Genomic DNA, 24,455 nt, shown 5'->3' with positions numbered 1-24,455 from the left:
CCGATATATACCTTAAAAAGCTTTTATAAAATAGGTATTTATTAAGTACATAAAAAATATTTTGTGTGCATATAGATACATAAATATATGCAAATCTGTTTTTATAAAAATAAATATATACAAACACCTATTTCATAGCAAATGTATTTGTCTATATTTATGTATACAAGCACGTTTATATATAAATGCATTTCTATACTAACATGTTTTTATAATAAAAAAATGTATACAAACACGTTTTTGTACAAATATGATTTTATTAAAAAAATGTATGTAAATATGTTTTTATACAAACACCTATTTCATAGTAAACGTTATTTATATACATTTATGTATAAAAACGAGTTTGTATACAAATGTGTATGTATATATATATATATATATATATATATATATATATATATATATAAACTATGAAATATGTGTTTTTATATATTTTTTTTTATAAAAGGTGTTTGTATATATTTTGTTATAAAAACATGTTTGTATAAATACTTGTTTATATACATTTTTTTATAAAAGCGTATTTATGTAAAAACGTTGTTTTATAAAAACGTGTTTATATACATAAATGTATACAAATACGTTTACTATGAAAACGTATTTGTATAAAAATGTGTTTTTATATATGGGTAAAATAACGTGTTTGACATAAGTATATCTCACACAAATTTACATAATTACATTTTTATAAATAAGTATTTAGAATAAAAAATGTTTTTATAAATAGGTATTTTGCATACAAAAATGTTTTTTTTAAAATGTTTTTATATAGGTATTTTGCATACAAAAATGTTTTGAAAAAAAACATTTTTAGAAAGAAAAAAGAACGTCTTTTATGGGAAAATGTGTTTTTTTTGTAGAAATATGATTTTATATATCAAAAAAACATATTTGAAACAAATTTTTGAAAAAAAAAGATGTAAAAAAACAAAATTTAGGATAAATTTGTAAAAAAATTGAAATCTTGGCAAAAAAGTGTAAATTTTGGACTAAATTTGTAATAAAATTTAAAATGTAAGCCAAAAATGTAATTTTTAAAAGTTGGATGACCTGTCGACCAGGTAAAATGGTCAAATTAAATATAATTCTTGTTTTTTGGGACTTAATTAAATAAAAAAATATATAAAACTAAATCAATTATGATGCCAATATATAAGAACTTTTATACAGTTTTTCCTATAAACTAGTATCACATAATTCATTTTGACCCGTAAACCTATGCTTAATTGTGATGTTACCCTATTATAAATAGGTCAAACAAATTTACTGGTTTAATACGTACGAAAAAACATGGTTACCTAAATATAGAAAAAAGAAAAACCAAAATTGATAGCCAAGTAGATGATTAACCCTTTATGAAAAAAAAAAAGGTTTTAAGTATAAAAAGAAAAAATAAAAATACATTGTCTTTTATGGAAAAAAAAAACCTACAATAAAATTTAGAATATAATCTTTTTGGAGTAAGGATAGGAAGACTTAAAATGATATAAATGGGGTAAAAATATGTAAATAGAGAAAACTTGAGAGGTACTTTTTTGACATTCAGCCGAAAATGTAAGCTTGTCTCGCACAACTGTGTAAAATATGTAAAACCCCTCTAAGCGAGTAAAGGGGTTTTGGTTCAGGAAACAATGGTGTTTTGTCTGATGAAATCACTGAGTCGGGAGTCTGCAAAATCGCTGTCGGCCGCATTACGACTGAGATCGTCCGATGTGATCGGAGCAAAAAGCGCTTTCTGTGCTCAAGGTCTATTGTATTCTACTAAGAGAGTGAAAAAAGAGGAGATAATCGCCACCAGTGAGATACCAGCTCCTCCTCCAGATGACGACTTTCCGACGTCGGGGATAAGCCGTCCGATTTCGGAAATTCTGAAAGAACTGAACAAGAAAGTCCCGGATTCCCTCATCAGAGCCCGAGTAGAGGCCAATGGCTTCTCTATCAAATACATCCCATGGTTTGTTTCTCTATTTCTTCCTTTCCTTTTCTTAATTTCGATATTTTCTACCAGTAACTTCCGAATATGGCATAAGTTAATGTGCATATATATATTGAGTTAGATTGATTACTTCCTCTCGGCGTTCCTTCAAATTGCTGGTTGGTTTCCGGGAAATCGTTAATACAACACACTCTCCAGTTATTTGGTTCATCTAAGTGAAGTTTGTAATCCACAATTTATCTTTGATGAAAATGGTTTAAACTTTAAACTTAATGTATGTTGTATCAAACTTCTGAGCATAAATATTTGGTTGTTACATAATTGTTTTGTAGGGAACTCTAAACCCTAAACCCTACCCCATGAGATGTAAATCAGGTTTACAACAGCTCTTTAGGTGGCTGACATAATAGACCAGTGGATTCAAAGAGCCCAATTTACATTGGAATTGAAACTCCCTGCTGAATGTTGCTGAGATCTCAAATCTATCCTGTTTTTGCAATTGGTAGTAGTTTTTCATGGATATGTGTTAAATTTTGTGATTCTAAACGGAAAACTTACAATAACTATCAAGATTAAGACATAATCTTGAGAATTATGGAAAACCAAGATGCATTTTACAATCCAAAAGCAACCACAACAACTAATTAACAAAACATTAGTTATAAAGTGAGAAATCATTTTATTAATCAAAGAAAGAAACACATTACAATGATTTGAATGGCGAAAGGACGAGTCCTAGATGAACCATATTTTCAAGAGCAACGTTGAGAGATGATGATCCCCCTTTTAATTATTATTAGTTATTATATAACCCTTAACCCTCTTTATCTCAGTTTCTCTGAAATGAACATTTAAAGACTTAACTAAATTAATGAACGCTAATTTGGTCTGGTTGACTTTTAGCTTTAAGTGACCCTGTTTTGGTTGACTTGTGTTATATATCAGAATGAGGGGTACTAATGCTTTCTTCTTACAATATGCATGGTAGTCTACTGTTGACAGTGTTTTAAAATACTAGTACTGTATGATGCATCTTTTAAAATGAGTGTTGATGATATTCTGTTTTTAATTCCCAGGCATATTGTGAACAGGATTATGAATCTGCATGCTCCAGGTATTATTATCATGCAAAAGATTGTAAATTGTATTTTACCCTACTTCATTTGGACTTTGGTTATATTATATTATAGTACTCTGACTTCCCTTAAATTTATTACAGAATGGTCTGGAGAAGTCCGAAGTATTAACTATTCACCAGATGGGAAATCCGTCTCTGTTACTTATCGGGTCACACTCTATGGGACTGATGCAGAGGTATAAATAATAAACTTGTACTTTTGGTTCAATCTTTTCCTCAGTTTCATTTTAGGATCAAAAGATGCAATATTATAATATAATCTTAGTTGGGTGGTGATTTTTGAACAGATATTTAGGGAGTCGACTGGAACTTCATCAGTTGATGACGTGGGAGGGTATGGGGATCCTGTGCAGAAAGCAGAGGCCATGGCATTTCGGCGAGCATGTGCTCGTTTTGGTCTTGGGCTTCATCTTTATCATGAAGAGTTGTAGATCGTTGCTTCTGCAAAATCACATTCACATTTTTGGGTAGTTATATCATATATATGATATATGCGTGCTGTGGTTGAACATATAAAATTTTCATTTACATTGCATTATTTCAAGGGTGCAATTGATAACAAGTTAACTAGCTTGCCGCTGTGTTTTGTAGGATGTAATATCAAGGAATGTTATGGTTGGCTCCATTCGAATTGGAAAAAAAAAATGTTTGTTTTGTATGATGGAATCCAAGGGCCATTTTTAAGGAATGTGATACGTTTTTTTTTATGTCAATTTTATTTGTTACTCGAGGTTTTAAATTATAATATAATATTTTCGTATTCCAAATAAAAGTTATATTTTTGTATATTTTAATTATTTTTTTAACCAAATTAACAATTTTACTTTTGTTTATTTCCATCCAACACCGACCTAACATTTTACTTGATTTCGACCTAACACGCTCTTTCATCTACAACTTGACTTTGATTGTGAAATATTTTTTCTATAAACTCTCGTTAGGATAATAAACTTGATTCAAGTAAAAGGTTTACTATAATATATCTTCTTGCTATTACAAAATCGCTGATAAACTTAAACAATCTACAAGCTTCTCCGATGATAACGGGTACCGAAAGCTCACTTCCATGAAGTCGACTATCGAGAGTTGCAAAGATGTTGCATAGCTTGATGAACAAGCTTAGGGACTCATTGCACATAGAGAGTCCATCTTGTAACAAATAGAAGATAAGAAACAACGAATATAAACAACCAAAAATAAATCGAAGTCGCACAATAATGGCTGGCAATGCCAAAACAGAAGTTAGTTGATCAACTACATATTTTGCTGTCGTTCATAGGAGATAAAAGAAAAACATGCATCGATCGATATGGAGAAATAAAAACTCATTTATGAATGTTGTGAACATTATGTCCAAAGACTGATCAATAGTTATTATTATGTAATGATTAAGTTTTATATATCTAAATACATATTTAAGTTTCTAAATCAAACATCTAAAGTGGGAAATTAACAAAATACATAAAACAACACTAACAAATCTAAAATGTTATATATATATATATATATATATATATATATATATATATATATATATATATATATATATATATATATATATATATATAGGAAGGTTCAATTGAGAGAAAAAAAAGTTGAGAATGAGGGAATCATTCTCAGCCAATCATTTATTTTTGCCGCAAAAGTCTCCAACGTACCGGCGGAAATGGGAAAGGAATGCACATGTGTTTTCCAACAAAACATGTTTCCTTAAACTATGCTAAGTATTACCTTAATATATACAAAAACATAGTTTTTTCGTTTTTTTTTTAATTTTTAAGAAGTTATTTTTATCGAAAAATGATTTTAAAAATAACAAAATTCATGATTTTTTATTCTCTACAAATAGACATCCATATTGATATAGTTTTAAGATAAAATAAATTTTTTTTTTTTATATTTTCAGCTATCGTTATTCATAAGTGAATAAAAATGAATCAGGTTTTTACTACAGTACATTCGTTATTCACTTATGAATAAAAACTATGACTAATTTTTTTTACAATTTAAGTATCATTCATATATGAATATAGCATATACTAAACATAGTATATTCATATTTAAATATTAGACGATGTATTCACTTGTGAATATTACATAGTATATTCACTTGTGAATGTTAGATGGTATATTCACTTATGAATATTAGATGATATTTTCATATGTGAATATTATATCGTATTACATGGTATATCACATGAGAATAGTACATAGTATATTCACTTGTGAATATTAGATCGTATATTCACTTATGAATAATAGTTGGTATATTCATATGTGAATATTGCACAGTATATTCATATATGAATATTACAAGGTCTTTTCAGAAATATATATAATTTTTATATGTTATTCACATATGAATAACATACAGACTTGCATATTTGTTTTGTGTTTTAATAATCACATATTGATTCAGGTGAGAAAACATATTCATATGTGAATATAACGTGGTAATTTAGTTTATGCATTTTATCAAACAGTTGGAGTGCATACAAGTTAACTTTTTTAAAAATGTGATAAATATGATACTTTGACTATTTAAATCTTACAAAATAGTAGATTGGTAGAGAAATATATGAAAATTTTCAAACAAAAAATGATTTGATCTTTTTCTAACCTTAATTTCGATGTTTTATTTGATGAACGATGTTGAATGAATGATACGAATTGAATTTTTTGTTGATTATCGATGATGTTGTTCTAATGATGCTGGGAGTATAATTAATCGTAGATGTTGAAGATATGTTCGTATTCAAGCAGAATTGAAGGTTGGATTGAAAGAGCAAAAAACGAATGAATTTCAACTGTTATCTAATTCTCTACACTTACGTATTTGTGATTGAAGGCTATTATATCATATTTACAAGTTTGTCACCGTGTCCTTTATGTTTAGAGGCTAATTAAATGAGTGGCTGAGAATGATTCCCCCATCCTCAACCTTTTTAATTTTTCTCAATTGAACTCACCTCTCTCTCTCTCTCTCTCTCTCTCTATATATATATATATATATATATATATATATATATATATATATATATATATATATATATATACTAGCCGTTACCCACACAAAGCGGCGGTGATAAATTGTTTCATCCGGAAATTAGCTTCTTTTGGCAATTAGTTTTATTTGGAAACATGTCATCTTCCAAAGAACATGCATTGTATCATAATGTGATTGCTTCCACAAAGATCGAACTCATCGTTCTTGTATGTTGCTGGTTATCCCGAATTTCTACGCAATTATAAAGTTCTTAGGGTTTTTATGAACAGGTGAAAATTAGTTTTCTTTTGGAAAATACTTTCCAAACGTTAATTAGTTTCCTTTCTTCGAATAACTTCTTTTTACATTTCGTTTTTTAAAGCATGTAATATTTTCCCTAAATATGCTCATTGACGATTTTTTTTAAAAAAAAGTCAAATACTATGTTGAATTTAATTTACGTAACAATAATATAAACGGTTAATTATTAGGAGATTGACTCATTTAATTTGTAAAATTTAATGACTAACAAATGGAAACTTGTTTTCCAAACCAACCGTTGAAATTCATTTTCCTATAACTACAAAAATGATTTGTATAATTTGAACAATAAACAGAAATATATTAAAAAATGGTAACAAATTAACAATTAAATTTAAGACAAACATGAAAAGAGAGAAAAAGTGAGATCTCAACTATATCTGTTAGAAAAATTACAATAAGCATGGATAACTAAAAAAACGAAATTAAACATAATAAAACATTAAATTAAAGATCAACCTAACATGAGAAATTGTTTTTATATAAGGGAGTAAACCTCTTCTTCAAATTTGTCATTATCATGCTTGAGTATTACAGAAGCAGATCTTTACAAGGCTTCAAGCATTACATTTAAGCTTATAATCGCATGTCTTGGATTTTTTTCCCTACAGTGAAAATCTTGGAAGACTGAATTTGGAAGACTGAATTCAATTTATCAGTTATGCCTACTAAAATTATATGATATTACGAATATGTATGTAATTATTTTATCATCAGTATGTTGTTCTTGAGATGCTATCATGGTAACATAAGAAAAAATATTAAAACCTTTTATAGAATACTTTCTTTGTATGTCACAAATCTAATTATGTCATCAACTCCAAGTATCATTAATCTTTCACACTCAAAACACATATTCTTTAATATTATCTTAATTTATACAAACAAAATTATTAATATAATTCACATGTAATATATAATTTTACTCATTGCAACTGGATGAGCTAAGCTTCCAACTTGTGTGTGACCGTACTTTTCACCGGATCCAACTATAAATCACAATCAAAACATTAGTAAAGGGAATTTTAGGTATTTCAGAATACACCTAAGAGTAACAGAATAGAACCAAAATTTACTGATGTAAAAAATCAACCTAACCTTGGAATTCTATTTGTTTTTTTTCCTTTTAAAGTACAATGCTATTACCTCGATGAAAAACATTACAAATGGGAAATTTTATTTCATTTTCCCCAAAACACCATTTGTGCTTGAAATCCAACATAAAAACCATATTTTAACCTTGGAATTTGATAAGATTGTCTTTGGTTATAACAAAAACTTGACCGCTAAACTAAGCCATACCAAAAATATTTAGATAGAAGGGTTAAAATACTGAAAACTACCGGTACCAGAATGTAAAAAAATTAAACCTTACCAATGAAAGGGTAAATTAACATATTTCAACTTAAAGTATCAGTAGATCTTCAAAACTTGACGCATAACTATCAATTTTCCAGAATGCCAGCAGGCGAGCACATTTACATAAAATTCATAGCGTTTACATGTCAAGATTGAATGACGTATTTCCATTTATTTACATAAAATTCACCATTTTTATAGTATTTTATTATATTCACTTACCATATAAAAAGATTATAAGAGTTTATATTCAAGGGAAAAAGCAAGTTATGCATATTACATTCTCCACTGTACAAAAGAAGGTGTCAAATTTTAGACCAAAGTTGGTCTAAATGAAGTGATAGTAGTAGATGATGGTTTCCCTGCCAATAATGTGATGGTGGAGGTGCAATGTCGCCATTGATGTTTACCTAGTACCTACAAAGAATAATTAAAAGGTTTAAAAAGATGAATATTTTCTTTCTAATGTTGACAAAAGCATATAAAATAATTCATAAAAGATTTACCAGATGAAAAAAACAGCACCAACCATTCCACCGTTTTAGATCTAAATATTTTCATATATTGAAGGTCTAACAAATATTGGAATAGGTAAAACATCTTACAAATAGCATAACATACAAAATTAAGTGCAATTAATTAGTTTTCAAATAGAAGATAAACTTAGACAGGGCCAGACCTATCTTCAGCATAATATATATGTTTGTTGGATGATTGGGAATCAACTGACTGTAGTGTTACAGTTTGTTCCAAATGCTAAAATTGTATTAAAATGTTAGAATCTATAATAATTTCGAGCATTACTAAGAAATTAAAACTTATACTCCGAAAATATAGAACATATCAAACGAATAGACAAAATAAATTGTTTGGAAACCTACAATCAAAGTCTATATTTCTGATAGCCTCATTCACACCTCACTAAACCTGCAAATCCGAGCATAAAAATGCAAAAATCACTAAAGATTTGTGTACTTCATTTTTGCACACATACCCATAGTCCTGTAAGACCTCATAGGTATCATGCATTAACGATCCTCATTATCTCAACATATGGTATCCAGTAAACGTACATAACCCTTAGCCCCAAATCTGGTTCATCGCGGGGTGATAGGAGGATGTATAGTTCAAGAAACAAACCCTTTCTCCTCTTACCTATGTAAATATCGACAAGATCAGGAGAAGATACATCGAATAAAAGCTATTGACAACAAATGAGAAAAATATAAAACCCAAAATCGCATATTTTATTATTGAGGAAAACAAAAAAAATGATTTGTGACTTACCTATGTACATCGAGGGAGGAAGAGAGATGATGGTAAGGTGGTCCTGTGGTGATGATAATGGTGCTTCATTGAATAATATAGAGAGGATAGATATTAACACGCATAGAAATCTTCTTCCGAACAAACGATTAGGGTTTCAATTTATCGTTCGGGTTTTCAATTAGGGCTTCGTGAATCAAATGGGGTATGAGGGAAACGAAAGTACAAATCTTGGTGGTGGTTGTTAACTGATGATCGGTGCCTCGGTGGTCATCATTTAAGAGATGTGGGCGAGATATTAGGAATTTTGGAATTCAAAATAGGATCTAACTATAAGTCCTGGATTTGTGATATGAATTGGTCATTACCGAGTCGTAACGAAGGATATCCTTAATTAAGTATTTTTAATTTACATTTTAAAATTTTAACATTATTTTAGTAGTAATTAATTGTACTCTAAGCTTAAACACTTGGACGTCTTAAATCTATTTTTAGAAATAGTAAGGTTTGTATATATATATATATATATATATATATATATATATATATATAGGATAGGAAAATAAAAATATATAAAAATTATGGAAAGCGTGTTGAACCGACATTCGAACTGGTTGAACCTAAAATGATCACCAAAGTGATTCAACTAAAAAACCATTTTTCGAAACATTGATTTTAATGACATATCATATTTAAAGAACACACAGCGGTCGTGAATTGTTCCATCTTGAAACATGTTCCAAAAACCTGGATACGAATCGGTTCGAAAGAACTCACAAAAAATCGCCACATATCATTTGCCAAAAAATGGTTCCATCTAATTAGGTTTATGTAGACATAGGTTGTCCTAAAAAGAAAATGTATGTAACCTATAAATTTACTTATTATATAGAAAGTATAATAATATAAGAAAATATACGAAAATAAGAAAATGCTTCAAGTTAATTTGAATCTTTTAATGAAACTTTAAGTAATAAATATATATATTAGTCTTTGTATTTTTTTTTACAGTTAGTAGTCATTTTAGAAAAAGAAAAAAATTCTATAGTTAATTAGATGCAATTTTAATTTTAATTACATGTTTATTTAATGAATTTAATATATAAAAATATAATTTAACATATAACTGAACAATAGTTTTAAGTTTAAGTTTTATTTTGTTTTTTTTTTCATATTTCTTCATTTGAGCATTACAACTCATTTCAAAAAGGAAAAAAATTATCTCCAACACCCTCCAAAAAAGTTCATGATAGTTTCGGTTTTCTGTTGTCGTGGTCTTTATTAGAATAATGTAGGTAATAACAAAAATACTTTATTCATTTGTCATTAAAGACAATGTACTTTAATATAGTTTTTGAACTGATTTAAAATATTTGGCTTTAGCTAGGTGTAGACAAGAATAAACTATTGAAGTGTTGTCAAATTACACATAAACAACTAAATAATAATACTCCACATATGTTTAATAAACATTAATACTCAAAATGTTTGAACACTAAACTAAAATGACTTCAAACTTTGCTGTCAAACATTAATATCCATAAAAATTAATGTCAAACATCATTGACCATTAATACTAAAAAACACTTTGAACTTTTCTTTCAAAGACGGTTAGCATATTGGTTGCCTTGACTATAGAAGGTTTGTTGGACGAACAATACATCGGTAAATCCAAAACGTCACCAGGTTGTTGAGTGGCCATTATTTAATCATCAAACAAATCCTAAGCAACAAAAAAAGTTCAATCTGAAACGAAACTTATAAAACACTTTTTCAGCCATGTGAAGTGCAAATTATATGCCTAAGATAACATACATAGAGATATGATATGAGATACTTGTAACTGAGAATTACCCCGATATAAGACCGGGACTCAAGGTTGGTCAGGATCCTTCTAAATCCAAGTTTTGTGTGTCTCATGCACTCAGACACTTGTATTACTTCATTTATATACCATTCAACAACCACCATCAACAGAGTACAAAACTACCATATTGAATGTTCTTCAGACATGTCAAAATATAGTAGACCATAATGCCACAAATATTGTATGTAGATAATGTCGAAGCAAATTCTATATTAAAAAGAATGATACTAATACTTCCCATCTTATTTCTTCGAAATAGTAATTTTAGAGCTCAAATATAAAAGTGATCTCTTTGAGAGTGTCATTGCCATTAATAATTCACCATACGCATAGATAGACTACCAAAAAAACATAAAATTCTCATAGTAAGGCTTTAATAATTTTATGATATAAAATGTTTTAGGTAGCAAAATTAAAAAGCCAAACCTCATCAACATTATACATTGCAAATGCAATGCCAGGGCTTTTAAAGTCTAAATCATCAAGCTCCATGGGAGTCTCACCATTCTCTGGGACTAAGCACATCACACAACAAACATTTTAAAATAAAACTATCATTTTTTTTTCAAGTAAAAATTATATCAAAATTGATTTTTAATATACCAAACACCATCTTAAGTTTTCTTGACCCTTTAATGACTGCATCTTTAGAGGTGTATATCTCTAAGTAAGTGATTTTATCATCTGGTACACAAAAATAACAATAAGGGCAAAAAGGAGAAAAGAGAATTGACTGACCATGCTACCTTCGCCCAGTGTAATTATGTGTACGTATTAGTGGAATTTCATCGAACAGTTGGCGGGCAACTGCTAAGCATTCATTTTTCTCCTTAACAACACGCACACATACACACATACATAGTGTCATATGAGTAAAGTCTTAAGCAATACTTTTTTCAAAAGGAAACTAATCAACAAAAGAAGAAGCAAGTCAGTTATCCTCAGGGAGAGTGTGAGAATAGTTAGGTCGGGGCACAGATGAATGCAAATGTCACACCCCGACCAACGGCGGAAACGCCGGGTTTGCGACTTAGACATTTGGATCATAGTCAACAACATATAATGAAATAATAACAGAATTTATTCAACATTACATTCATCCGAAGTATGAATATGACAAAACACACTGTTTAATAGTCCAAAAGCGTTATACGCGTATTTCAATTTCTTACAACATAAAAGAGACAACAGGCTACTATAGAGCCAACAGTTTATTTTCAACGTCAAACCCATCATCCTCACACATGGTGAGAGTTCTTCTGGCCACCTTGAACACCTAGAGACACATACATTTTAAAATACGTCAACAATAATGTTGGTGAGCTTTATAGGTTTTCTTTTGACTCCGAAGGTTTTTATAATTCAAAATAATATTTCCAAAGACCGGTAAATTATAAAACATATTTTTCTCTTCAACCACTTTTTAAATGATAAATATTAGTCATTTTCATAATGATTTTTATTCTCTGGATCTTGTCCGTTATGAGAAGTTATGTCGTAAGGAGAAGTATATAACGTCCTAACACTCGACACTCTCGGTCCCAAATTGGGAGAATTGACTCAATCTAGATCTATACATCTTCGAATAAAAATCTTCAATATATTAATTTGCCCATAACCGACACTATTCGTCGCTCCTCCACAAATCGCATAGGCGCAATAAACAAACCACACAGGCACAATACAAATAAATATAGAGGAATCGAGATCGTTACTAACGTTTAAAAGCAGTCGTATAGTAACGAAGAAAGAAACACTTGACGTCTGTTGCCTCGTCAGACGAAGTTGTAGCTAGCAACCACAGACGGAAAATAACCATTCGTATAAATCTTTCCATAAGAATTAGATCTACACCAAAGTTCTTTATTATAAATCTATGCCGTGTACATAGACCTACAGTATATGATTCCTCCTGGATTAACGGTTATAGAGCTAGGTGTCGATTCCAAGATCGGATCCTTACAAGGGAAAAACACACCATCAACAAACTCTCTCCTCCACCCCTTTCGATACATTCCTCCCACAAGCACACACGGGATACACAATCCGCGAGATACATGACAATAAAAATCCGCCGCTTCCAATGATCACCAACGCGAGTCTTTATTTATGATTTTATTTTTATCTAGTGCATTTAGTTAAATATTAAATTTAACCTAGCTTTCAAATAAAGAGACGGTATTGACTCAAATAATTTCAATCTACCAACCGATAGGAAAGACGTTCCTTTAGCGTAGTCGAGTACTTCATACGTATCGGTGTTACGTCGGTTGACCGGTTGTCGCTTTAATCGAATATTTTTGTGTTTTTAATATTTACTTAATGTTGAAACGTATTATTTTCGTTTGTAAGTAAACTTTAGTCTTAAAAATACAAACACATTATTTATCGAAAAGATTTCGTATTATACCATAATATATAACTACTTGTGGTTTATTCTCATACTTTTGATATCATTTTATAATTCATTTGTATATTTTTATTTTATCATCTCGTTTAATTCTTTACTATCAATAGTTGATGAAAAATAAGCTTAATGCCCTAATATACACAAGTCATATGGTTATACCTATCATGACAAGTTAAACATGTTCATTTATCAAAATTTTGACATAAGTTCTTAACGATACTTTTATTTGTCCCGACAAATAATATGACACTAGATTACTTTTATCTAACTTTTTGTTTACACAAGTGCTTGTAAATAAGTCTAACATTTTATAAAATTCTTGTGTATAACCATTACTAACCACCACCTTTTTAACAAACGTCATTTGTAAAATTAGTACCTATAATAAACATTGACTCTAACAATTTTTGCAACTAGTACTAACTGTGCATGCATGTAACATATAAACTTTTTGCCATTTTATTATATCAAAATACTCAAGTATGTGTCTCCCCCCAAATAAGTAAAAATGTAAAAACGGGGCCATAAAGACTCACATTTGGAGCGTGATTTTCGGTTCGGTTTCGTTTGACTTCCCGGAAATTTCTTGTCGTAACTCTTCACCAACTCTTGGAAGAAGACCCGGAACTACTCCATCCCGCTGAAATGATGATTATGGGACTGTTTTAGGGTCGAAAAGGTAAGAAAACACGAAGTGTTTCCACCGTTATAGTGGTTCTCGACAGCAAAAAGGTGGCAGGGGCTGTTTCGGCAGCCTCTTTGCCTCCTTAATTTTCTATTTTTGAAGCTGTTTCGCACAAGGGAGAGAGCAACAGGTAGGGGCGAAAACAGTGGGTGTTTGGAGCTTATTTTGACAGCAAAGACATGGAAAAATTAACAGCTATGTTGCCCTCTTTTCTTGCTGGAAAAACAGGTCCACAACACCTCCAAATAGAGGTGTTCTTGGGGATCACGATGCAGAAAAGAAAGAACAGGTAGGCTAAGGTGTTTTGGTGAGTTTGGGGCTAAAATATGTAAAGGAAAAGAATTATAACATAGCTGGGTATTTATGCTTCAAGATGGATTTGACTCATGGAGGAAAGTTAGAAGTTTTGTCATACATTCATCATGCATGTGTACTAGTAACTTACATGAGTGGAGAAATATGTGAGGGAGAAGAGAAGGAAGAAAGAAAACGTGAGGTGAATGTGTTTGTGTGTTAAAGTCTCTCATCTACATTGTACTTCAAAGTGAAGCTTTAAAGCAACCTCCTTTAATGAGTGGTACTTGCTTCATAATGAGAATTTGAGGCATTTGTGGTTGGAAGGCCTTAATTACGTGAATAGGAAGAGGTAGATTCTTAGGAGTTGACTTGGCCTTCAATGCTAGTTCTAGATATATTTAGAGTTGATTGTATGTACTAGTTCTTAAATGGGTGTAGTGTCAAAAATGGACTTTTGGGTTTTTATGGATAACTTTCGAGATATCTAACCATATACACACATACATACATCTCATACTTATTTATTTTGTTATATTTTTGTCATATAATAATCAAGTCCCCTTATTATTACATATAACATTTGTAAGGACTTAGATATTTTTATAAATATAACTCTTTCACTACATAAACATAATTGTATGTATCTTATTGGTTTTATTAGCATATAACTAGTCGTATACGAATAATAATCTATATTAAACGATTCTTATTGCTAAAATATATATTTATATTTTTAAGAACATCGTACATTAAGTCCTCCATAAAAATTAGTTACGGTCGTCATTCGACGGACATCGACCTAATTTTTACGATTGTTACAGCAAACAATTACTATGAATTTTAGTTATTATCGATCAAGATTATTTTTTGGTCATGTTTCTGGAGGGCTTTGACTGGTTAGTGGTGCGGTGGTGCTTACGATTTCCAAAATTGAGAATCTAAAACTGAGAATCAATTAAAAAAGAAAAACAAAGATTTAGAAAAAGGCGAATAGAGAAAGCATTGACACTTACCAATGGAAATCAAAGCATTACAAGATGGGCGATAGAGGTTTAATGGAAGAAACGATGTGAATCTCGAACCTGAGAGTGAGAAGTGAACTTTATTTGAAAGTCAAAGCACACAAAGATGATAGAATCGACAAACAAAACTTACAAAATTGAGAATGCAAGACTGACAATCAGTTAAAATAAGTAAAGCACAGATTCAGAAGAGGTGAATAGAGAGAAAGACAAAGCATTGACACTTACTGATGAAAATCGAAGCATTAGAAAATGGGCGATAGAGGTTTAATGGAAGAAGCGATCTGAATCTGGAGCGGTTGGGCTAGAAATCGATTTTGGGTATTTCTGCATCTACTGATTCCCGTTCCATTTCCATACTTCTTTGTTCCTCCTATTTTATCATTCACTCACAAATATATGTTCAAAAGTTTAATTACAGAATTTTCATAGAAAAGTGAAAACGATATAAGGAAGCTTTGGCATTTAAGGAGATATAACATGAAAACCACAAACCTGTGGCCACTCATCCACAGATAGATCAGGTTTAAAGTAGATTTAACTATACACATAAAAACACACAGAGATACACACACCTACACACAAAAATACATACCTCTGTGTGGAATTTTTTCCTGCAATCGCCTCCAACCTTTTTATAACCTTCTATTTTCAGGTTCACCTGTTAAACATACATACAAATATGAAATCTAACCCTTCAATTCGAAAAAAGATCTTTAATTTTAAATGTATGTAGCAAAAATTTATGTGTATGCAACAAATCAAAAGAAGAAAAGAAAAAAAAAACAAAATCGTAATGTTTTGTGTCCTTGATGGTAAACCAGAGAGAGAGAGAGAGAGAGAGGTTTAGGGCATGAAATCATATCTTGTCTCCTATCTGAAAAACATCAAAATCAAAATCAAAACTGTGGTTTAGGGCTTGAAGTTGAGATCAAAAGTGATTTTTAGGGCTTGAAACTGTTGCTAACCTTTGAAATTTAGGGCTTGAAATCGTAGGGTGTCTCTTATCTACAAAATATCAAGATCAAGAGTAAGTTTCAAGGATTGAAATCGAGATAGAGAATGAGCTTTGGGGCACGATATTGTTAGACACGCACACAAAGATATTTTTATTTCTTGCTGGTCTACCCGATTTTATCCTACAACAAAAGAAATTTGATAATGAAAAGGTAACAAAAAAGTCGCATGAAAAGTTTCTCATGATCTTGAATGGAGCAAGATAACATAAACAAAGAGAAGCCTTTTGGGTCTCTAATAGAAAAGTGTTCCCAAATACAAAGATAAGGGGTACCTTGGTGAATCCGTATCAGGTGGTCGTTGATTAAAGGGTAACAGTCTGGCAATCCAATTCGTCATCGTGAAAGACAAAGGACAAATGAGAGAGGAGGAGAATGCAGGAGCATGTTCGTGTTGAAGAAGTGAGGTTGAAAAAGTGAAGCGGCGTTGTTAGTGGTGCGGAGACGGTGGATGTGATCGGTGAGTAAGAGAGGGGGACTTAGAGCAAATGTGAACAGAGTTGTATGAAGCAAGATGTATAGATCCACAGGAACCACAAGGATTAAGTGGAAATTTCAAATTGTTGAGTTGTTTGAGCGGGTTTTCATCTCCACCGGCTGGAAAATTAAGGGATGATGATAACAGGCTGTAATTGACCAATTCAAAATCTTATCTTTTGACTTTTCAACTGTTGACGGACTGAATGCATAAATCCTCTAGATTGGGTAAGATAAGGATGTAGGTTTGAATGTTTCAATATTAATTTTACATTTGTACTTAATGCATTGTATTTTGTAATTTGTTGATAAATGTTTGTACATTCAGCTTAAAGGTTTGGACGTCTTAAATCTATTTTTAGAAATAGTAAGGTTTGTATAATAAGATAGTATATATATATATATATATATATATATATATATATCTATATATATATATATATATATATATATATATATATATATAATATGTGTGTAACACTTATTATATGAAAGATAATAATTAGTGGTGGAACCTTCCATGGTCATAAACCGGCCATAAGCCAACCTTTATAAAAAGTATTATACAAAAATACTAAAACCACCTAAGTTGTAGTTCTTAAAGATGCCCTAAAAAATACATTGTCCCCATTCCACCTAAGTTTGTAGTCCCAAAAGCTTATATTATAAAACATATGCAAAAAATACTTGAATGTAAAAAAATCAATGAATTTTATAGTAGTTCTTTGTGTTTAGGAATAGGGTTTCTATTTTGGACTACATATTTTTGGAAAAGGAAACACTAACCATACTCAAGAAACATAAAGTCGATCTTAACATACATATTTTGGAAAAAGAAACACTAACCACACTCAAGAAACATAAAGTCGGTCCTAACAGGTGCACAACATATACGAAAAACAACTTAAATATAAAAGCTAATTAATTGCAGATAAGTTCTTCGTGTTCTGAAATAGGATCCTCTTTCTAAAGGATTTTGTATTTATCTATTCCTAGTAGATTGCTAGTTTATCTTAGGCTCCAAGTTTATCTTTATCTTAGTCTCCAAGTATCTTGTTGTTTCCTGTTTAGTTTTCGATAAGGACTCTCTTGTATATATATGCTGCTCCCGTTTTGAATGAAAGTTAAGTTTTGGAGAATTTAATTTTCTTATGGTATCAGAGCAGGTGCCTGCTGTGAAAATCGCCAAGATGGCAGGAGACACACCGAAGTCGTCGAAGGGTGAATGTGCCACCACCATCGATTCCATCTCACCCTACTACATTCATTCATCAGAATACCCCAAACAGATGCATGTAAACGATACCCTTACCTACAAAAACTACAATGATTAGGCTCAAGAATTGGATTCATTAACGGGACGATCAGCAAACCGGATGCAAAGTCGGAGATCTAAATGCCATGGATGCATTGTGACGCCATGATAAAAGGATGGCTGACCACCGCCATGGAAAAGGACATCAGATCTAGTGTCAAATACGCTAACACAGCCAGTGACATCTGGAGTGATACTAAAGAGATGTATAGGAAAGAAAGTACGCCTCGAGCCTACGAACTTGTAACATCCCAATTTCCAAGCCCAATTTTTTTAAAAAATTAAGTAGTTCTCAACATAGTTTACCAAAACATTTCCCATGCCATATCATTTGCAAACAAAACTATAACAATGTGTCTGAAATCATAATGTCAAAGTAAAATCAATCAGAGTACAATCCCAGAAAACTCCATGCGAAAATCATGTGTGTGTCTGATGAGCTGCTACACTGCCGGCTCCTTCCCCTTAGACGAAGAGGTACCTGAAACCAAAACTAAAACTGTAAGCACAAAGCTTAGTGAGTTCCCCCATCATACCACATACCATACAGACATATCGCATACATACTGCCGGGCAATTTTGGGGTGCCCGACCTACCCAGTACGGCCATTCTGGGGTGCCGACCTACCCGTGTCAAGCCATTCTGGGGTGCCGACCTACCCGTGTCAAGCCATTCTGGGGTGCTGACCTACCCATGTCAAGCCATTTTGGGGTGCTGACCTACCCTTCGGTCCTATCAACCGAACCTCGGGGACTATTCCACCCCCTACTGCTACTATCACATATATCATAACATAAACATACTGTCAGACGTTTCTGGGGTGTCCGACCTACCCTCGGTCCTAACAACCGAACTTGGGGACTATTCCCTCCCTACTACCACTATCACATATAACATATCATGCCAGCATATAATCATATCATCACATACTGTCAGACATATCTGGGGTGTCTGACCTACCCTCCGGTCCTAACAACCGGACTCTACTACTGTCACATATACATATCATGCTAGCATATAACATATCAGGCAGTAACAAACCTAGATGAATATCACAAAGACAATCATCCAATCATACAACTCCTACTGGTGGGCCGGCATTGTGGCCGTAGACCCACCGCTACTGGAAGGTAACTCACCTCGAACGAGTAGCTGCTGATAATCTGTGCGGGAAATCACTGTCTGCTGCTGCTCCGGAAATCCTCCGGCTATAATCCCCACAAAACACTCAATCAGAGTCTGATATCTATTCTCAGGGTAAAATGACCATTTTACCCCTGACCAAGTCCAAGTCAAAGTCAAAGTCAACTTCCAGTTGACCCGACTCGCCGAGTTGGGCCGCCAACTCGTCGAGTCCCTATCTCTTCCACTGCCCTCATCCACGTCTCTACTCGTCGAGTTGGGCCGCCAACTCGTCGAGTCCCTATCTCTTCAACTGTCCTCATCTACGACTCTACTCGTCGAGTTTAGCAACGACTCGACGAGTTCTCCTTCTAACACCACCCCGGATTAACCTTCATCCGACTCACCGAGTTGTATGAACAACTCGTCGAGTCCATCTTCATCCTATGAACACGTCCTGACCTCGACTCACCGAGTTGTATGAACAACTCGTCGAGTTCATCTTCAAGAGTTGGGAGATTGCCTTGGACTCGCCGAGTCGACTCATGCACTCGCCGAGTCCATGAACTCCAGGACTATGGCTTATCCCGATACGTTTTGGTCACTCTCCTGGACCCTCTAAAACCTTTCTTTCACTCAACTGGGTCTCTTGGACCATAACAGAAAAAGAAGTCAAGCCTCGGACTCGCCGAGTCCCAAGGATGACTCGCCGAGTCGATACAGTCCCAAGTCTATTCCTTCGATTTCTGGTGTTTAACTCTTGTCCAAATGATAGATCTAGGCCCCTAAACTCGATCTAGCACGTAAAGTTACGGACTTTACGTACATGCATGGGACTTTGAGCCAAAAAGGCTCTAAAAGAGGCTCTTAAGTTGCATGGGGGCTTCCATGGGTGCAAAAGCAGCCCTTTTCTGCCTTGTAACTCTTCCATGGGCCTAGATCCGAAGCCTCAACCCCCAACCATGCTTGCAATCATGGTTGGTTACCAAGAATGGCTTATAAAAGCCCTAAATCTCCCCAAAAAGGGATCAAACGAATAAGCAAGCAAGGTACATACTTTATACCTTTCAAACACTGCAAATGATGCACCAAACTCGAATCCTTCAGTCTCCTCTTGATCCTTCTATGCTCTTCCTTCTTCCTTGTGATAAAAAACCCACAAAATCACTCAAAAGCCTTAGATCTTGCACCAAAACACTTAGGGTTTGTTATGGAGGGTTTCTGGGAGCATAAAGGGGCGATGGAGGCTGTATAAGGTTGTTTAAATAGGGTGCAAACCCTCAGATTAGGGTTTTATCCAGACAGAGCCTACTCGTCGAGTCCAGGACCCGACTCGACGAGTCCCATACTTAAGTCCCGCGTCTCATCTCGCTTTTACTCGGCGAGTTGGGCCTTCAACTCGTCGAGTCCCAGGCCAAAAATGCAAAATTACTTAAATAAAATACATACTAGGAACCAGGTGCTACAGAACTAAAGCAGCAATTCACGACGACAAGGCAGGAATGAGCATTTGTTTCTAGTTATCACACTAAACTTCGTTCCATATAGGATGAAATTCAATCGACAACACCTACTCCACGTTGTGATTGCACTGGTTGATCCTGTGAGCTGGGCAAAAGACTAAACGAATCCAGAGATAAAGAGAGGTTGTACGAATTCCTTATGGGTATTGACAATGAGTATTCCATCATCAAAACTCAGATCCTATCCACAAAACCCACACCAAGCTTAGAATGGCATATCATATTGTCGATGAGGACGAACAACAACGAGCCATCACAACTCCCAAAAGGCCCTGTAACGAAGCAACGACATTTCAGACTTTTGTTCAAAATCAAACGGAAACAGGTGGCGATCACAAACAACAATACAAAAAGGTCGTGCAAAAGGATTAGCCCAAGAAAGGAAGCGCCGATGAACCAGAACGATGCACTTTTTACGGAAAGAAGGGACACAACAAAGAAGGTTGCTTCAAGCGCATTGGATATCTAGATGCTGGCCAAATAAATCTAAGCAAGAAAAGGGCAAGCCAAAAGCTTCTTATGCAAACACGGAATAAAGCCCTATACCGGGGTTGACTGACGATCAATACCAAATACTGCTCAAGCATTTTTCAAAAGATGAGGAAGTCAATTTCTCTCCTACTATGAACATGGCTAGTAAGATTAATTGTGATGATACTTGGTTCATTGAATTGGGCGCCACTAAGCATATAATGTGCAACCAAGAGTTGATTCAAAACATCCCAAAGAACCCCTTTGAACCACTAATTACTATTCCTAATGGTGACCATATTCACGTTGAAGGAAGAAGGAACCGCAAGTTGCAAAACAACATCAAAATTGATAAAATTTTGCATATACCCACTTTCAATTGCAATTTATTGATTGTTAGTCTATTAACAAGGGACTTGCAATGTGCTATAACCTTTCTTCCTGATTTTTGCTACATGCAGGACTTACACTCGAGGAACCTGATTGGCGTGAGTGAGTGCAAGCAAGGTCTATACCGAATGGGCATGAAGGCGGGGCAAAGGAAGGTGATGATGACAAGTAGTGTGGATCTGTGGCACAAGAGGTTGGGTCATGCTTTCATGTCTAAGCTTGAACATGTTAGTATCTTAGGAAAATTTTCTAGTATTTTGGAGAATAAAGTTTGTGATTCTTGTGTAAAGGCAAAACATACTAGATTTCCTGTTCCAAAAAGTTCAATAAAAACTAATAGTTGCTTTGAGTTAATTCATTGTGATGTTTAGGGTAAATATCGTACACCTACACACTCGGGTGCTTGCTATTTTCTTACCATAGTAGATGATTATAGTAGAGCTTTATGGGTATATTTGTTGAAACATAAAGGGGAGGCTGGAATCTGTTTGATGAATTTCCATAATATGGTTAAAACACAGTTTGATAAAAGGATAAAAATGTATTAGAGCTGATAATGGTGGTGAATTTATATCAACAATCATGACAGATTATTATTCTAAGGAAGGAATCGCACTTGAAACTACTTGTCCTCACACACCACGACAATATGGTGTGGTTGAACGCAAGCATAGACACATAGTTGAGATAGCATGCACGTTAAAATTTGAAGCAAACTTGCCTGTTAAATTATGGGGAGAATGTGTACTAGCTGCCTCGTACATTATCAATAGATTATCCTCAAAGTCAATAAAGCATATACCTCCATATGAAGTTGTTTGTAGGAAGAAACCAATTACAATCACATGAAGGTGTTTGGTTGTTTAGTATATTCAAGAAATACGGAAACGAAGGGAGACAAGTTTGAAGTGAGGGGGAGACCGGGAGTGTTTATTGGGTACCCCCAAAGGCAAAAGGGTATCAGATTTATGATATTAAAGATAGAAAATTCGTTGTATCTAGAGATTTTAGATTTGTTGAGAATGGATTTCCGTTCAAAACTCCAAGTTCTCAACAGGAGGCCACACACAATGTTGAATCTGATTTCCTCGATGGAACAACACATGAAGATGAAAACCTCGCTAGTCATGAGGGTGTTGGTAATCATAACGAAAATCATTAACATTTTCAAAGTCAGGTTGACCCTACGAATGAGGCAGCTTTAAGCGAAGACATAGGGTCTGAAAACGAGGGAAGTGTTGAAAATCATGTACCTCCTGTCCAGATTGATGTACAACCAAAAGCGAATCAGAGAGAAGGAACATATCTCGACTAAAGCACTTATATGATTTTGAAGTAAAATTGCCCCCTTCGGTAGACCATGCACCACCAACGACCCTCGACGGTACATAATCTTGCTAACTTTATTTCTTATGACAAATTTACAGATTCGCACAAAGTTATTTTGGCAGCCGCTGAATCCCATGAGGAACCCAAGCATATTAAAGAAGCCATGCAAAATGCCAAGCGGAGAGAGGCGATGCAAAAGGAAGTTTCAGCTCTTGAACAAAATGGAACTTGGACCATTGAAGACCTGCTCGCTGGAAAACGTGTCATCAATTCCAAATGGATCTATAAGGTCAAATACAAACTCGCCAGAGAAGTCGAAAGATATAAGGAGTATCTTGTGGCTAAAGGTTTCACACAACAGGAGGGTGTAGATTTTCATGACACATTTTCACCGGTGGAAAAGCTTGTTACAGTCCGTACATTATTGACTATTGTTGTGAAGAAGGATTGGGTTATTCATCAGTTGGATGTCAACAATGCCTTTTTGCACGGATATTTGGACGAAGAATTCTACATGAATATTCCTCAAGGTTTTGCAAAGGAAGGAGAGACTAAAGTGTGCAGACTTCGGATGTCTCTTTATAGACTTCGACATGCTTCTCGTAATTGGTATCAAAAGTTCACCATGGATTTGTTGGGTATTGGTTTTAGACAATCCTATGCCGATCATTCTCTTTTCGTCTATAAGCAACAAGACAAATTTGTGGAAACTCTTATTTATGTTGGTGATGTTGTCATAGTTGGGAACGATGCTAAAAAGATACAACAAACAAAGGATTATCTAGATAACAAGTTTAGCATTAAGGACCTTGGTCCATTGAAGTATTTTTCTTGGCATTGAGATTGCAAGGACTTCTAATGGTCTTTTTTTGAGCCAACGAAAGTACACCTTGGATATTCTTGAGGATTGTTGAATGATGGGGTGTCTTCCGAGTGCGTTCCACATGGAGCAAAATTTGAAAATCGATTAGTGTAATGACAGTATAGACGATGTGTGGGAAGGTTGCTTTATCTCCAAGCTACAAGATTTGGTATTGCATACTCGATTAACATGTTAATCAAATTCGTTTATGATCCTCATCAAACATATATGGATGCAGCCATACATGTCTTACATTATTTGAAGTCGACTCTTGGACAAGGAACTTTTCTTCCAAGAGAAGTAGGGACAAGTCTTGTTGCTTACTACGATGTTGATTGGCTAGATTGTGTAGTTACAAGGCGGTCAAGGACAGGTTTCTTAGTGCTTTTTGGAGGATCTCCCATTTTCTAGAAAACAAAGAACCAATCAGTTATTTCTCGTTCATTTGCTGAAGTAGAGTATAGACACATGGCCACCACTGTCAGTGAAGTCTTATGGATACGATGGCTTCTTAAAGACCTGGATGTATTTTCTACCGGACCTACACTCATATTTTGTGACAATAAAGCAGCCAGACATATTGCCAACAATCCAGTCTTCCATGAACGTACCAAACACGTTGAGATGGATTGTTATTATATTCGTGAACGTGTGTTGTT

General features: G+C 33.6%; 2 protein-coding genes across 3 annotated transcripts; both read left to right on the top strand.

The window, feature by feature from the left end:
- Positions 1-1,565: 1,565 nt before the first annotated feature.
- On the top strand, positions 1,566-3,865 carry RAD52-1 (cobalt ion binding protein). Of its 2 annotated transcripts, XM_079045631.1 has the most exons (5): positions 1,566-1,957; positions 3,016-3,053; positions 3,159-3,253; positions 3,365-3,544; positions 3,669-3,865. In XM_079045631.1, exons 1-4 carry the CDS (start codon positions 1,635-1,637, stop codon positions 3,506-3,508), a joined length of 600 nt encoding a protein of 199 aa, XP_078901757.1. In that variant the 5' UTR covers positions 1,566-1,634; the 3' UTR covers positions 3,509-3,544; positions 3,669-3,865. The 2 variants fall into 2 exon arrangements, with proteins under 2 accessions (XP_078901757.1, XP_078901756.1); XM_079045630.1 differs by having other exon boundaries at positions 1,567-1,957; positions 3,365-3,865.
- A 17,508-nt stretch (positions 3,866-21,373) lies between these two features.
- On the top strand, positions 21,374-23,775 carry LOC145106186 (uncharacterized). Its single transcript, XM_079043205.1, has 6 exons — positions 21,374-21,610; positions 21,677-21,832; positions 21,977-22,091; positions 22,195-22,363; positions 22,608-22,744; positions 23,033-23,775. Exons 1-6 carry the CDS (start codon positions 21,374-21,376, stop codon positions 23,773-23,775), a joined length of 1,557 nt encoding a protein of 518 aa, XP_078899331.1.
- The last annotated feature ends 680 nt before the right edge of the window (positions 23,776-24,455 follow it).

The sequence above is a fragment of the Lactuca virosa genome, chromosome 4, assembly GCF_052849685.1.
Source record: "Lactuca virosa cultivar CGN04683 chromosome 4, Lactuca_virosa_CGN04683_v6, whole genome shotgun sequence".
NCBI classification, from domain to species: domain Eukaryota; kingdom Viridiplantae; phylum Streptophyta; class Magnoliopsida; order Asterales; family Asteraceae; genus Lactuca; species Lactuca virosa.
Note: the sequence above shows the minus strand (reverse complement) of the source record. Positions and strands in the feature narration are given on the sequence as shown.

Bases quoted from the DNA above. Each gene is read 5' to 3' on its own strand.
- RAD52-1 (XM_079045631.1), top strand. From the start codon at position 1,635: ATGGTGTTTTGTCTGATGAAATCACTGAGTCGGGAGTCTGCAAAATCG. The intron at 1,958-3,015 runs GTTTGTTTCTCT...TTTAATTCCCAG, and splicing joins TCTATCAAATACATCCCATG to GCATATTGTGAACAGGATTA. The intron at 3,254-3,364 runs GTATAAATAATA...ATTTTTGAACAG, and splicing joins TCTATGGGACTGATGCAGAG to ATATTTAGGGAGTCGACTGG.
- LOC145106186 (XM_079043205.1), top strand. From the start codon at position 21,374: ATGGCTAGTAAGATTAATTGTGATGATACTTGGTTCATTGAATTGGGC. The intron at 21,611-21,676 runs GTTAGTCTATTA...TGCTACATGCAG, and splicing joins TCAATTGCAATTTATTGATT to GACTTACACTCGAGGAACCT. The intron at 21,833-21,976 runs GTTAGTATCTTA...TGTGATGTTTAG, and splicing joins TCATGTCTAAGCTTGAACAT to GGTAAATATCGTACACCTAC.